Here is a 16,102-nt window from a genome sequence, read left to right on the forward strand (position 1 = left end):
ACTCTGAGCAAGGATTAAAAGGTGAAAAATTCCTTATGCAAAGGAGGCACATAGTTCTCTCGCCTCCCCCTGCAGTTAGCACTAAGCAGAGTCATCCACTGTGACTCTGGCAACAACTACCTCTGCCTTTTTCCTTTTAATTTTTTTTTCTTTTCATCATGACAGTGGTAAGGCCCTGCCTCCCCTGACTGCACATCCCTGGTTCTAAATTACCTCTTTAGGTAATTTATTTCTTATAGCGTATCTTGTAAATTTCGTCAATCCCACTTAACACCTTTTCCTTTGATTCTTCCAGTCAATCCGCCAATATGTCTGCCATTTTTTTCGCTAGGTTCTCTTCCTTTTCCTCTTCAATGTTTTGGAATCTTAAATCACCCTTGTCCCTCTCCCAAGAGATATTTATCTTTTCTTGATTTTTATCTGTTGTTGTCAGTCTATAATCCATCTCCTGCATTTTCTTCTCTGTGTTTCCATCCTTTCCTACACTTTCTGCAATCTCTGCTCATTTTTTCCATTATCTCTTTAACCTCTTTCAAATCTTCATCCACTTTGTTTATTCTTTCTTTGAGGTCTTCATGCATAACATACTGTAACATACTCTTTAACTCCATACTGACTTTATCTTGTTGGTTTGTCATATTTGATTATTTTTGTCCTGTGGGACTGGAGATTGTTGCTGTTGATGAAGAATATGCTGTTATCTTCTTCATCTTGTTGATTATTTTTGCAATCCAAAAATTAAAAAAAAAGAGAAAAGGGGGAAAATTCCAAATTTTGAAGATGAATTCTCCAAGTCTGGTGGGCCAAGCTTCAGGTTCTTGTTACCCTAATCCAATTGTAGTACTAAAATAAAAAGAAAAAAAAAACAAATTCCAACAAAAAGTGCAAAGAAAAAAATTGGCCACTGTTGTAAAATAAAAATATTTCTTTAGTTCCCCTTATTCCCTCCAAACTTTCAGTTCTTGTACCCTAATCCAATTGTAATAAAGAGTAGAAGAAAGAAAGAAATGACCCAAATTTCAACAAAAAGCGCAAAGGAAAAAATAGTGAAAAATTGACCACAATTGTAAAAAAAGAAGTCTTTAATCCCCCTTATTCCCTCCAACTCTAACAGGAGGAGGGAAAAAAGGAGAGAGAAAAAAATAAAAGGAAAGAAAAACCCAATAAGTACCCATTATGTGGAAATTTACAAGGAAAAAGCAAGAATGAATTGATTTAAAAAAGGAACCAGGTGACAGATCCACTTAAGGAAAATAACTTTCATTCTTAATACAAGCAAAAGCTCCACAGTTCCAAAACAGTTCCAAAACTTACAAAGTTGTAATTAGGAAAGTGGAAAACAAAAGCACAAAAAATAAATCCACAGCTGGTTGTTTTGTCTTATGTGGCAGTTTTTATCACCACTCCTGTTTATCAAGTCACTATGCATTATCCAAGGTCATTATTTCTAACTTTGTTTTTTCTATTATGTTCTCTCTGTTTGCCAATAGGTGGCAATGTTATTACTGAAAAGAATAGGTAAGGGGGGGAAATCCAAGAGCAACCTCAGAGTTCCAACTTCTTTAAATATTCAATGTCAAGATTTAAAAGTTTCACTAGCAATCAAATCTGTCCAGAATGCTCTCTGTTTCTCCAAACCCTCCTCCCAAAACTATTTGATGAGTAATTTATCTAATATTGTTGTTTGCTTCTCCACCGCTGCTTCTTGGAGTGGAGAGCTAATCTACCCCCCCTCCCCTTGCCTTCTCTTTTGTTCTCAGTCAATCAGGGAGAAAAAAAAGTTTTTGAATACAATGTGCCTCAGGATAGTATCATGATCTCACCAAGATGCTCCAAGACACTTTCTTCTCTCTCTTTGTGAGGTCGCCCCAACTCTGACAGCTCACAATGGCTGTCTTCTTAGCCACCGGGTCGGGAGCTATTGCAGACATTCCAGGGGATTTGCAGCACCCCCTTCACATCTGCCCATGCCCCCATTCCTCACTGTCCCTCTGAGACAGTTCTAACCTCTGAACAGAACCCCACAGCTGTAGGATATCACCGCTCCTCTAGGGAACCGAAGTTCGTATGCGTACCGTTACGACGTTGGCCCCTCCTCCCCAAAGGCCTTATATTTCTAAATGCCTTGTGAAGTTCAACATCTATAAAAAACAAAGTACAAAGTACAAATACACAAAACAAGTATCCAAAGCACATTTTATAAGCAATATTTATATTTACAGTAACTGAAACGTATATACAATTACAATATAACTTACAACAATAGTATGTGAAGTACAGTAATGCATACCGACTCAGTAATGCATGGCGAATAATAACAACACAGTAATGCATGCCGAATAATAACAACACATAAGTATTCAGTCTTATAAACTCTTAACATTTCCAGAACAAAGAATTAAGGAAACTTTGTAATATCCTAGACATGATAGCATACATTCAAGTTCGACCCAACAATAACATGAACATGACTGTTAAGTGGAAAGGGATTTAGAAGAAAATAGGGAATTCATTTACAAGTACCACTCAATTTACAACCATTCAATCAGCAACCATTTCAAGTTATAATGGCCCTGAACAAATGGGGTTATAGAGTTCTGGCCATCCCAGCACCCCCATGGTCATGTGATGGCAATTTGGAGCTTGGCAATCTGTTCACACTTATGACTGCTTGCCAAGCACCCTGTGATCATGTGATTGCCATTTTCAATTCTTCTTTGCTGGGTTTCTGAAAACATTAGTTGGGAAGCTGGCAGTCAAGGTTACAAGACTTCCTTACACATGCAACATTCCCCAACCTCACTGCTTTCATACCATGCTAGTACTTGCACATTCCCACGCATCCTCATTGATCCATGCTACACCTCTGCAAACCTTTCCTGATCACCCTTGCAAACCAGCATGGCATCTCTTGTGCACATCTCACACTCCTATGCACCCTCTTTGATTTGTACCACACCTTTTGCATATTCCTTTGCATCCTTGCACACCCCACTCTTCCCAATCTGCAACACTGCTCTTATCTCTTGCACCCTCATGCATCCTCAACCCTCCCTGACTTACACTGTGATTCTTGTGCATCCTCACAGAGCCTCATGAACCCTCCCAACCTTTCCTGACCTATGTCATTTTTCTCACATACCCTTGCACACCCTCCCTACCCCTTCCCTACCAATGAATCAGATAAAGCTGGAAAGGACCTTGGAGGTTTTCTAGTTCAACCCTCTGCTCAAGCAGGAGACCCTATACCATTTCAGACATGTGGCTGTCCCGTCTTTTCTTAAAAACCTCCAGTGACAAAGCACCTACAACTTCTGAAGGCAAGCTGTTCCAGATTAATTGTTATCACTGTTAGGAATGTTCTCTTCTTTCTAGGTTGCTTTTTCCTTGGTTAGTTTCCATCCATTGTTTCTTGCCTTGCCTTCTGGTGCTTTGGAAAATAAGTTGACCCCCCTCTTCATGGCAGCCCCTCAAACTGTTATCATGCCAACCTTAGTTCTTCTTTTCTCTAGTCTAGCCATACCTAATTTCTGCAACCATTCTTCATATGTTTTTGTCTCCAGGCCTTTAATAATCATTGCACTTTTCCCAAACTCTCAACATCTTTTTTGTAATGTGGTGCCCAAAACTGGATGCTGTATTCCAGGTGTGATCTTACTAAGGATTTATAAAGCAGTACTAAAACTTCACATGATTTTAATTCTATGCCTCTGTTTATACAAACAAGGATTGTATTAATATTTTTTGCTGCTGCTGCACATTGCTGACTCATGCTTAAATGATCATCCATCTTCAACCTGCACTGCATATCTGTCATACGCAAAAAGTACATTTTTCCTTGACATGTTTTCTAACATTTTTTATGGGCAAAATGAGAAGCCTCAAATATATTCCTTAGTTTCATTTTTATAATCCTGGGACCATGACTAGTACTATTTTGCAATTGTTCTTTATTCAAACACATACCTAAGATGTGAATAAGAGGCATAAAAACTTGAATTTAAATAAATTAATTTGGATTATTATATGTGGAATATTAGAAATATATATAAACCTTGATAAAGATTTGCTTTGTAAAAATATAATCAATCTAAAGAAAGATTTCTGTTGTATATCTGTACTAGCAAACTGTTCATGAGGAGACTACTGTACTGATGACTGAAGGTATGTCAATGGAAACTTCTTATGTGCCTTCTGCATACCTGGCAGAGATCCAACAGCTTCTACAAGCTTTGTCCACCTTGGAAAACTTCCTTAATTCTCCTATCCTTCAGGGAAAGGACTATGAAAATCTTGTTAGAAAAGAAAATGATCTCAAGGTAAGAAATCAAACAATTTAAATAATGTGTTCCACTACTTACAGTAAAAGTTGGATATTTCCATTCTTTAAAAAAAATTGGAAAGCATAATTTTTAATGGAGTAAATGAGGTGATGAAACATTTTGCAAAACTCAAATGTGTTCCAAGTTAGGCATAAAATATGTTTGGCTAAATAAATATATTAATTACATACAGTCACTCTCCAATTGATATTTTCTTTTTCTTCAATAAAGTCCAATGCACAGAAACTGCCTGGACAAGTCCTTGTGGTTTACTTGGCAAGGTTTTTCAGAAGTGACATGGCACTGCTTGTTTTCTAGTGTTGAGAGAAAATAACTAGCCCAAGATCACCCAGCTGGCTTTGAGTTTAAGGCAACACTAGAACTCAGAGTCTCCTAATTTCTAGCTTAATGCCTTATCCACTAAACCAAATTGGTCCTCTTATATGCACATACTTACACCTCCTTTAAGTATGCACATCTGAGGTAGGTTCCTACTGATTTGGACTGGTTCAGTAGAACCGATAGTAAAAACCAGGGCTGGATCTCCAAACTGGTGGTACCGGCAGGCTGGCCACACCTCCGAACCGGGCACCTGGCACTGCTCGCGTCCATTGGATGGCAAGCTGACCGGAGCTAGGACGTGGCTGGCTGGCAAAGAAACCTCTCAGCTGCATCTTTGAGTGCCAGAGGATCGGAGGCTTCTTTTCCACTCAGCCACTGGGTGCCAAAAAGTCCTCCAGCTGGTGAGAAGAAAGCTGTGCATGCGCGAAGATGGTGGCAGTGACCAGAGGTCTTTTTGGCACCCTGCACTGGTGGTTGGGTGGAAAAGAGGCCTCACAGCTTCCAAATTCATCAGCAGGCTTGATCCCTTCAAGGGTCACTTTTCTTTGTGCCCAAGAAAGATCAAAAGCCATGGAGCAGCAGCCTTTAAGGACAAAGCCCGTGTAGCACCTAGAGGTAAGAAAACGAATCACTGAGGGAAGGAGCCCCCTGAAGCTGCTGGCTTTACCAGCGTTGTTTTTGGATCCCCAGAGCATGTGATCAGGGCGGCATGCTGCTCTGAGAAGCTGTGCTTTGCCGGCTCCTGCTGAAGCCTGCAGAGTACTTCTGGAGGCTAGGGGAAAGCAAAACCACCTTCATTTTTGCAAAAAATGGGCCATTTTTTTGCCTTTGTTTGCAAAAATTGAGGCATTTTTGCCTTCCCTGAGTCCCCAGAAGCACTTTGCAGGCTTCAGCAGGGCTGGGGGAAGGCAAAAATGCTCCTGTTTTTGCAAAAAACTGGCCATTTTCCACAAAAACAGAGGTGTTTTTGCCTTCCCCCAGCGTCAAGAAGCACTCTGCAGGCTTCAGCAGGAGCTGTCTGAATGTGGCTTCTCAGAGCAACACGCCACTCTGATCATGTGCTCTGGTGATAAAAAAAAAAAAGACAGCAAAGAGCCCCAGCCTGGTATGTCCCCGTCCCCATCAAAACCTTTTGCCACCATTTCAGTGGGCATGGCTTGGTGAGGTGGGGTCATGTGACTGAGTGTGCATGGGTGATGTCAAGTTGGCCATGCCCACTCAGTCACATGCCCACCATACCGGTAGTAAAAGAAATTGAAACCCACCCCTGATGCACACGTATGGACACATATCCATATCCAACTGTATCTAAATGTATTCAAATACTACAAAGATGAAATTATATCAACCAACCATATTCACTTGTTACATCCTAACATTTCCTAGAAGATTCCGTTTCAAGGACCTATTTTTACAACAGAACCACATTCTGTATTTTTTTTAAAACAACCATGCAAATCCTATATTTTATGACTACTTTGTGCACAATAAATGAAATATTTTTTTCCACAAAACTGAACAATTTTAACCTATGAAGAAATAATTTTGAGGAAAAAGAAAATCACTCAGGGCATTCCCTTGACAGAGACAACAGCAAATCAGAATGTTAGAAATCTCTCCATTCTAAACTCTCTGCTTATTTCTGATGACATGACTTAGAGTGATGATCTGCAGCTTGTCCCAGTGCTGCACAGAGATGCAGAACACAGTGGGAGAACAGTAAGACAGTAACACAGAGATGCAATATTTTACTCCTTTAAACATTTTTCACAGATGAATGAAAAAGAATTCCAGAATCCCTGTTCTGCCTGCTTTCTCTATCGTGTTTATCTGCAGTTATTGTGTTTTTCCCTTTTTTTTGTACATCATCTAAAAACCAGGCTTTCTCAGTCAAAAAGAATGATGCTTTTCATGGATAACTAGCATATATACAAATTATGAATTCAAGAGAAGATTCCTTTGAAAATGAAACTGAGGAGAAAAGAATTGCCTTTCATCTTTGTTCTTCTTCCATCTCTCTGACCCCATGGTGTTTTCTCCCTCTCCCCTTCTCTTTCTTTATCATGATAGTTATATAGATAACAAGTTTTATGGTAGTTACTCATTAATCACTGTAGTCATTGCTCAGCAAGAATGCCTTTTTAATTTTAAATATACTGGATTTATGAATGTTATAATTCATAGTTCTAGCATATATTCAAGACTGTGGTTTGACAAAAGATTTTTCTTTTTCATTTATGAATACTAGAAGCTCTGCTTCTTACTTTTATGGTATTTGAATAAAAAGCTGAAATATGATTATAAATTTAGTATTCATCCAGGACAATGTTTTCCAAAATGCATTTGCATTTTTATCAAAGAAATGCACATCTGGGTTCTACCAAGTAAGGCAAAGAAACAATGAAGAAACCTTTACATAAATGAGATCCAATGGCTCTATTTCTTTTTTAGGAATAAGTGCAATCTTTCAACCTATGGAAATGAAATAAATTTCCAATTTAATGTTTGGGATAAAAATATTTGATTGAAACTTGATAAACAAACAGTAGAAAAACTGAACATGTAGAAAATGTTCTTAACTATCAAATAAAGTGAATACTATATAGTGATGGAAAATTCTTGGTTTTTGAGGAATAATAAGGATTTTGTTCCCAATGATTTCCTAATCTACTAATGGGCTTCCCTAAACTTTCATATCTTTATATTCACAATGAAAATAAAATGCATTTGATAAAGCCTGGTTTCATTTGGGATCTTTGCTGCCAAGAAACAGATGATTATCAAATGATGTTGACTTCAATGGATATATTCTCTACAATTAGGAAAGAATGTGCAAGTGAAAGTGAGGTTAAAAATAGACAGTTGTAGCATTGGCCTGATTCTTGCTTTTATAGTATCTTTTATTACTTCAGTGCAATTTTGGTACATAGGACCAAACATTTCCTCTTAACATTAAATGACAATTTGTTAATTACTTATTAAATCAATAAAAATAAAAATAAAATTCAGATGTTTAAAATACTCCACAAGTACCATAAAGGTAAAGGTTCCCCTCACACATATGTGGTAGTCATTCCTGACTCTAGAGAGAGGTGTTCATCTCCATTTCAAAACCGAAGAGCCAGTGCTATCCAAAGAGGTCTCCATGGGCATGTGGCCGGCATGACTAAATGCCAAAGGCACATGGAATGCTGTTACCTTCCCACCAAAGGTGGTTCCTACTTGCATTTTTACATGCTTTCCAATTGCTAAGAACATGTAATGGGAACTCACTCCATTATGCAGCACTAGGGATTTGAACCGCTGAACTGCTGACCTTCTGATTGACACTCTTAGCCACTGAGCCACCGCATCCCAATGCAAGTACCATACAAACTTGAAATATCAGTCCTTCTGACTCTTAGATAATGTACACTAAAAAGAACAAAATCCTTCCTTTCATTTCCGGATTGTTTTTCTTTCTTAATGCAAGATCCTCTCAAATGCCAAAGGGAATTTAATTATTTTCATTTCTCTCTCTCCTCTTTTAACATGGATTGATTTTGTTCAAAATATAGAAGTATTATAGAAGTAGAAATTTATTTAATAATTCAACATCTATGTATCTCTTATAAGGTTCTTTCCTGTTCTCCTCCACCTCTTGAATTGTAGAAAACTAAGGATACCAAAAGGAGATATTCAAATCAAATTGAAATCATTCAGAACAAAAAGCCTGCAGTTCTGAAAAGTCCCACACCTGGTGAAGCTATGAAAATTGAGGAAAAGCTGATTCAACTTACTTCCCAATGGGAAAAAGTTAATAAGATATATTGGGATCGATGGGCGTAAGTAATTTCTTTATTTTGGTTTGCTACCCATGATAAGCTTCATTACATCTGACTTACAATGTATGGTTAAATTTTATCTTTGTGAAATAGCTTGTTGATTTCAGATTGAATATGTCTTAATATTTGGACATTGATAGTGGAAGAGTTAATAGATTCATAGAATTTTCTGACAAAATAATTGTCAAAAAAATTATATTTAAATTGCTGCATCTAAGATAAATACAGATATGTCTACAGATAGAAATCAAGTAATTATTTCCCTGACTTTTAAGTAGAGTGTTTGGAATCACGATAGATTGATTTTACCCATGCAAATCATCTTTTTATTGATATTCTTACTAGGTATGTATAAATATGGTTATTTAATTATATGAAAAATTATAAGGTTCTTCACTGTTAGCTAAGCCAATTATGTGCTGAATCCATGTCCCTCCTATGTTGTGAAAGTGGCCAAAGAGATGTTCTGTGGTTGACTCCATGCTATAGTGTGAGGGAAAAACTAGGTCTCCAAGCTTAAAAGAAGCTGTGTTACAGTCTCTCCTCAATAGGCCATCCTTGGACACAATAGCTTTAGACAACTACTAATCTGTCTCCAACCTTCCCTTTTAGAGAAGTAGGTGCAGGCGGAAAGAAGTCTGGAGTTAGTGAATTATTTAGACTTGTTTCAATCAAGTTTCAAGTCAGGATTTAGTATGGAGGCAACCTATCTTTATAGATGACTTGTGTTCAACTAGGATGGAGTTCATGTACCCATACTTATACTCTTGATCTCTCAATGGCTTTCAGAATTGTTGAACATGGTATCCTTCTAAACTGATTCAGGCATTGGGAATGGGGCACTATTTGTGTATCTTTCCTTCCTTCAGGGCTGGTTCTAGTCAGTGTTGGTTGTTGCAGTAAGAGTACACTAACTCTTACACGAACACTAACCCTAATTTTAATCCTAAATTCCTTCTTTGTGAGTGCTACAAGGCTTTACTTCTCTCATTCAACATGTAAATGAAAGCTGAAGTCATCCATCAGATTGGGGGTACAATATCATTAATATACTGTTAATATCAAGTATATATTTGATCCCAGGGCAGCCAAGTGAGGCTATTGAGATCCTCTCCCAGTGTGTGAAGGCTATGTGGGCCTGTATGGGGAGGAACTGTCTTAAATTTATTTTTGAGGAAATTCTATATTTGGCCTTGGGTGGGAATTACACTTCCTCATTTGTGCAGTTCAAATTCTTTTCAGCTTGTATAATCTCAGGAACTAGACAGGGTCCTCTGAAATATGCACAGGTAGTCCTCAACTTACAACCACAATGAGCCCAAAACTTCTGTGGCTAAGACAGTTGCTAAGTGAATTTTGCCCCATTTTACGGCCTCTCTTCCCAAGTTGTTAAGTGAATCATTGCAGCTGTTACACAGTTGTTAAATTAATCTGATGTCCCGTTGTTTGTCATAAGGTCGGAAAGGGGGATCACATGATCCTAACACACTGCAAACATCATAAATATGCCAAACATCTGAATCTTGATCACAAGACCATGAAGATGCTGTAATGGTCATAAGTATGACTAATGATCATAAGTCACTTTTGTCAGTGCTATTGTAACTTTGCAAGCAAATAGTTTTTTATTTTTTCCCTTTCAAATTCATTCATAGATATATATTCTTATAATTATTATTTAACATTTATCTATTCAGCATTAACCTCTATACTCATTTTTACATACATGCATACATACATACACACACACACATTACATACATACATACATACATACATACATACATACTACAGTTTGGATCACTTTCTTGCCACCACATGCCTCCATCTTATTTTACAACAACCTTACTCCTTCCACCTTCTCAACCTCTCTTCTCTACCTTCTTCCTCCCTCCTCTCCTTCTTTCTTCTTCCCCTCTCTTTCCCTTCTATTCCTCCCTTCTCCTCTTTCTTACCTTCTCTCCTACTCTTAATTCCCTACCCGCATTTTCTCTGCTTTACCCTTTCTTCATTTCCTTCCTCTTTCCCCCTCCTTTCTGTTGTTGCCCTTGCTTATTTATTTTCTTTGATGGGTTCTCAGGGATCTAGCCACTCTCATCTCCATTTGTTCTTTCGTCTCCTTGGCTCTTGCTCCTTCTCTTAACGCCCTTTCTTGTTGTTCTTTAGCTAGTTCTCTCTGGTTTTTTTCCTTCTCTTCTTCTAGTTTTGTTCCTCTTGCCTCTCTACATCTCTCTTCTTCTTATGGTCCAAAATATTGTTCGTAAAATGACTCTGCCTTCTCTACTGTATCCAGCCTGTGTCTTTGTTCCTGCCAAGTTACTAGTATCCTGGTATTAACCATTTGAAATTAATTCCTTTTTTATTAGGCATTTTGTCAGGAATTGATATTCTCTTCTTAGATTTCTCACCCTTCTTGGCACTTGTTTAAGAACTATTATTTCTTTAGATTTATATTTTATTGTAGTATTCCTTGCAGCTTGCAGGATCTCTGTTCTCAGTGTTTTCTTAGTAAATCTTACATGTACTTCTCTGGATAATTTATTTCTTATAGAGTATCTTGTATGGACCCTGTAAATTTCGTCAATCCCACTTAACACCTTTTCCTTAGATTCTTCCAGTCTGTATGCCAATATGTCTGCCATTTTTTCTGCTAGGTTCTCTTCCTTTTCCTCTTCAATATTTTGGAATCTTAAATAATAATCAGCTTTGTCCATCTTCCACGAGATTTTATCTTTTCTTGATTTTTATCTGTTGTTGTCAGTCTATAATTCATCTTCATTTTCTTCTCTCCTGTTTCCACCTTTTCCTCCACTTTCTGCAATCTCTGCTCATTTTTTCCCATTATCTCTTTGACCTCTTTCAAATCTTCATTCACTTTGTCTATTCTTTCTTTGAGGTCTTTATGCATAGCTTGTAACATACTCTTTAACTCCATACTGGCTTTATTTTGTTGCATTTTTGTACTGTAGGACTTTAGGTTGTTGCTGTTGATGAAGAATATGCTGTTATCTTCTTCCTCTTTTTGATTTATTTTTGTAATCCAAATGTTAAAAAAGAAGAGAAAAAAAGTATCCAAATTTTGAAAGTCAACACTACAGGTCTGGTAGACCAAGCTCTCAGGTTCTTCTTAACCCAATTTGTAGTAAAGAGTAAAAGGAAGAAAAAAAACCAAATTCCAACAAAAAGAGCAAAGAAAAAAATATAGTAAAAAATTGACCACTGTTGTAAAATAAAAATATGTCTTCCATCTCCCTTATTCCCTCCAAGCTTCAGGTTCTTGCTACCCTAATTCAATTGTAATGAAGAATAGAAAAAATGACCAAATTTCAACAAAAAGAGCAAAGGAAAAAATAGTAAAAAATGTACCCTAATTGTAAAATAGAAATATGTAGTTAATCACCCTTATTCCCTCCAGCTCTAATAGGAGGAGAGAGAAAAAGAGAGAGAGAAAATAAAAATAAAATAAAACTAGAAATAAAAAGGAAAAACCCAATAAGTACCCACTAATTAGAGAGTTACAAGGAAAAAACAAGGAAGGTGTTGATTTAAAAAAGGAACCGGGTACAGATCCACCTAAGGAAAATAATTTCCATTCTTAATACAAGCAAAAAGCTCCACTGTTCCAAAATGTCAAAGTTGTAATCAGGCAAGCAGAAAACAAAAACACCAAAAAATAAATAAATAATTCCACAGCTGGTGTTTTGTCATTTCTTGTTCTTTCTAATATATTCTCTCTGTTGCCACTAGATGCCATTCTTGTTACTGAAAAAAAATAGATAAGGAGAAAAGAAAAAAAATCCAAAAGCAACCACAGACTTCCGAATTCTTTCAGTACTCTTTAAATATTCAACATCAAGATTTCAAAGTTTCGTTAGCAATTAACTCTGTCCAGTTTGCTCTCTATTTCTCCAAACCAACCTCCCAAGACTATTTAATGAGTCATTTATCTGTATTGGCATTCACTTCTCCGCTGCTGCTTCCTCCGGAGGGAGAAGGGATAATCACAAATCCACCCCCCATTTTTGCCTTCTCTCTTTTTGTTCTGAGACAATCAAGGAGGGGGGGAAAGCTTTTGAATACAGTGTTCCCTAGGGCAGTATCACTATCTCACCCAGATGCTCCAAGCTGCTTTCTTCTCTCTTTGTGAGGCCGCCCCAACTCTGACAGCTCACAATGGCTGTCTTCCTTCCGGCTGGATCAGGAGCTATTGCAGACATTCTACGGGGTTTGTAGCACCCCCATTCACACCTGCCTGTACCCCCATTCCTCACTGTCCCTCCAAGACAGTTCTGACCTCTGAAGAGGTCCCCAAAATGTTAGGATATCACCACTCCTCTGGAGAACCAAAGTTTGTGTGCATACTGTTGCGATGCTGGCCCCTCCCCCGCAACTTTGAATGGTCACTAAATGAACTGTTGTAAGTTGGGGGCTACCTGTTTGCAGTCTACCTTCAGTAACCTGGATCATCTATAAGGGCTGTGAATTGGAGGTACTGATCTAAGGTAGTTCCATTCTTACTTGAGTAACCAATTCCACTTACTAGTCATGGGGAAATAATGATTGAGCCCACAGAAATGCAATAAAGTTCCTGGTTGTTCCAATATGAAGAAATCCTTTTCACACATGGATACCCATGCAGTTTATAAATGACATTGTCCAGAGAGTTTATTGGTTCTCTTCAACTCATATTCAAGCAGAGACCAGCTACCATTTGTGAGAGATGGTTCAATTTAGATTCCTCCACCAAGCATGGGGATGGACTTGATGTATAGTCCTTATTCAACATTTCTCTAAATAAGCAGACTGATTTTTTTAAGAAAAATCATCGATTTTCGTCCTCATATGTACTTAAATTGATTTCCTCCAGTCCATTTAGTTAGTTGAGATCTTGTAGTGGTAAGCTGAGAAAATTGGTTGGAACATAGTAGAACAAATAAACCATTAACCCTGTGCATATCATTTTTGTTTGGCCTAGTTTTCTAAAGTATAATTTAGTACTCACACATAATCTGGGAAGGTTTCCAGGTTCATGCCTTGTTGCTGTTGTCATTTGAAAAAGAAAGATAAATCAATATTATGCAGGATTTTTCAGTTTTTCTTGTACCTCGTGCAGCAGTGAAAATGAGTTATACTTGCATCATACACTAAACATTCACTGTAAGAATGTTACTGTAGTAATGTTTTCTTAAATGGAGCTTAAGCCAAATTGTTGAACTTTCAACACAAGTTTTAGAGTACCATTTTAGAGTATTACATCCTACTAGAAAATCTTCTCTGTGTCACTTTCCTACAGAGAGAGGGAGAGGGAGGGAGGGAGGGAGGGAGAGATGGAGAGAGGGAGAGAATAAAATAGTAAAATAATTATACATTGTGTTGTAGATATGGATGGTGTACTATATAGGAGTCACTATTGGATTACCGTGTTGGCAATCCTATCCTTACAATGAACAAAATAGCAGAGTTGGCCACTATAAGGACATTTGCCAAATTCAGAAAAACACATTATCAGAATAGCTATCCATCTGCAGCTGGAAAGATATTTAGAGTACAAGAAGAAAGACATGATTTAATGTATATGGAGTTTGAGACCATAAAGAGAAAAAAAGAGGTTGGAAAGAAACAAAGATGAACAAGGAGGAAGACTGGCCTTAGTTTACTTGTTTTTTAACCAGGAGCACCTTTGACTAGTTTAATAAAATGTTAATGTAACATCAAAGCCATTTGTTTTTCGGAATGGGCCTCATAGTATTCCAAAGTATTCAAAATCATTCTCATATTGTCTTTGATTTGTCTCTTAGGTAAAAAGACATTTTGGTCTGAGTGGATGAAGCTATTTAAATATTTTTTAAGTCTCTCTGCTAGTATAGATGCAAATAGCTTATAATCTGAGTTTAATAAAGAAATTGGTCTATAGTTCTTAGTTTGTGTTAAATCGGTCTCCTCCTTGGGTAGCAATGCAATGTATGCTTCTGACCATGACTTCGGTATTCTACTCTCAGACATCACTTCATTCATGACTTGTAAGAGTGGGAGAATCAAGATTCCTTCAAATATTCTGTAGAAATCCACGGGTAGTCCATCCGGGTCTGGGGCTTTTCCGTTATTTTGTTTTTTAAGTGCATCCATTAGCTCCATCATTGTTATTTTACTTTCTAGCATTGTTTTAGTTTCATCTGATATCTGGGGGAGATTGGCATCCTGTAAGTACTTTTTGACTCCTCCCTCCTCCACCTTCTCTTGTTCGTAGAGCTTAGCATAGTAATCTTGTATAATTTTTTTTCTCAGTATTTCCGTACTGAATTTGTCCTTGTTCATCTCTTAATTGAAATATTTTCTTCGTTTCTCTCTCTTTTTTCAGCTTATACGCCAACCATCTGCCTGGTTTATTTGCATTTTCAAAATAATTCTATTTAGCACCTCTAATTTTTTGTGCCAGTTCTTCCTTTTCCAGTAGGTCCATTTTATGTTTAATTATATCCATTTTTATCTTGACATCTGTTTTTTGTGGCGATCTCTGTAATTCTCTTTCAAGTATTTTGTAATCATTATCAAAAGCTTTATGCATTTGTCTTTTCTTTAAGTTTCTCTTCTTTGTATAGTCTATTATCAGACCTCTAGTAACAGCCTTCATTGTATCCCAAAGATTCTGCATTGTTGTATCTTCTTTCCTATTTTCTTTAAAGAAAAGGACTAGCTCTTTTTCCAGTATAGTAGTTTTTAATATAAGGGGGGAAATCTATCTTATGTTAGAAGACAATGTTCAAATGTAAAATAGTTCCCCCCATAACATTTTAGTCAATATTTTCTTAGATGCTATACTAATGAATATAGGATTTCTGCTCTATTTGAATATTTCAAAGAACCCAGTTATCCTAATACATTAATGTTATAAGATACACATACAGACACATTCAAAGCAAGAAATTCAAGAAGAAACCAGTCTGGCTGCACAAATATCTATCTGACAGACTGAAAGACAAAAGGACAAGTACAAAAAAAATGGAAAGTGGGACGCTTAACTAAAGCTGATTATCAACAGATAGCCAGAACATTGAAAGATAAAGTCAGGAAAGCAAAGGCTCAGAATGAACAAAGACAAGGAATGAACAAAAGTCAAAGATAACTTAAAAAGTTTCTTTCAACATATTAATAAAAAGAAAAAAGTCAAGGAAACAGTAGATCCACTAAAGAGAGAAGATGGGAAGAAAGTAACAGACAGTAGGGAGAAAGCAGAGCTGCTTAACTCTTCACGCAAAAAGAAATTATAGCCCAATGTACCAAAAACTACTGTTAAAAGACAAACTAGAAACAAGGAAATGGTAACAGAACACCTATCTGATGACGGATATAAATCACCGGGACCTGACAGATTACATCCTAGAGTTCTGAAGGAGCTGGCAGATATTATCTTAGAACCATCTTACCATATCTTTAAAAAAAATCCTGGACCTCCAGGGAAGTACCTAAGGGTTGGAAAAGGGCTGATGTGATTCCCATTTTCAAGAAAGTGGGGGGAACAGACCCAGGAAATACAGATCAGTCTAACATCAATACCTAGGAAGATCAAAAAATAGATCTGTGAACAACTAGAAGCAAATAAAGTTATAACTAGTA

The 16,102-nt window shown here is 37.1% G+C and overlaps 1 protein-coding gene across 1 annotated transcript in view; it reads left to right on the plus strand.

The window, feature by feature from the left end:
* The window catches only part of DMD (dystrophin), a 1,161,901-nt gene that overhangs the window by 460,346 nt on the left and 685,453 nt on the right, over positions 1-16,102 (plus strand). Inside the window, 2 exon segments of the mRNA XM_032219839.1 lie at positions 4,125-4,319; positions 8,316-8,488. Of these exon segments, the coding sequence (XP_032075730.1) occupies positions 4,125-4,319; positions 8,316-8,488 (368 nt within the window).

The sequence above is a fragment of the Thamnophis elegans genome, chromosome 6 (genome assembly GCF_009769535.1).
Source record: "Thamnophis elegans isolate rThaEle1 chromosome 6, rThaEle1.pri, whole genome shotgun sequence".
Taxonomy (NCBI): domain Eukaryota; kingdom Metazoa; phylum Chordata; class Lepidosauria; order Squamata; family Colubridae; genus Thamnophis; species Thamnophis elegans.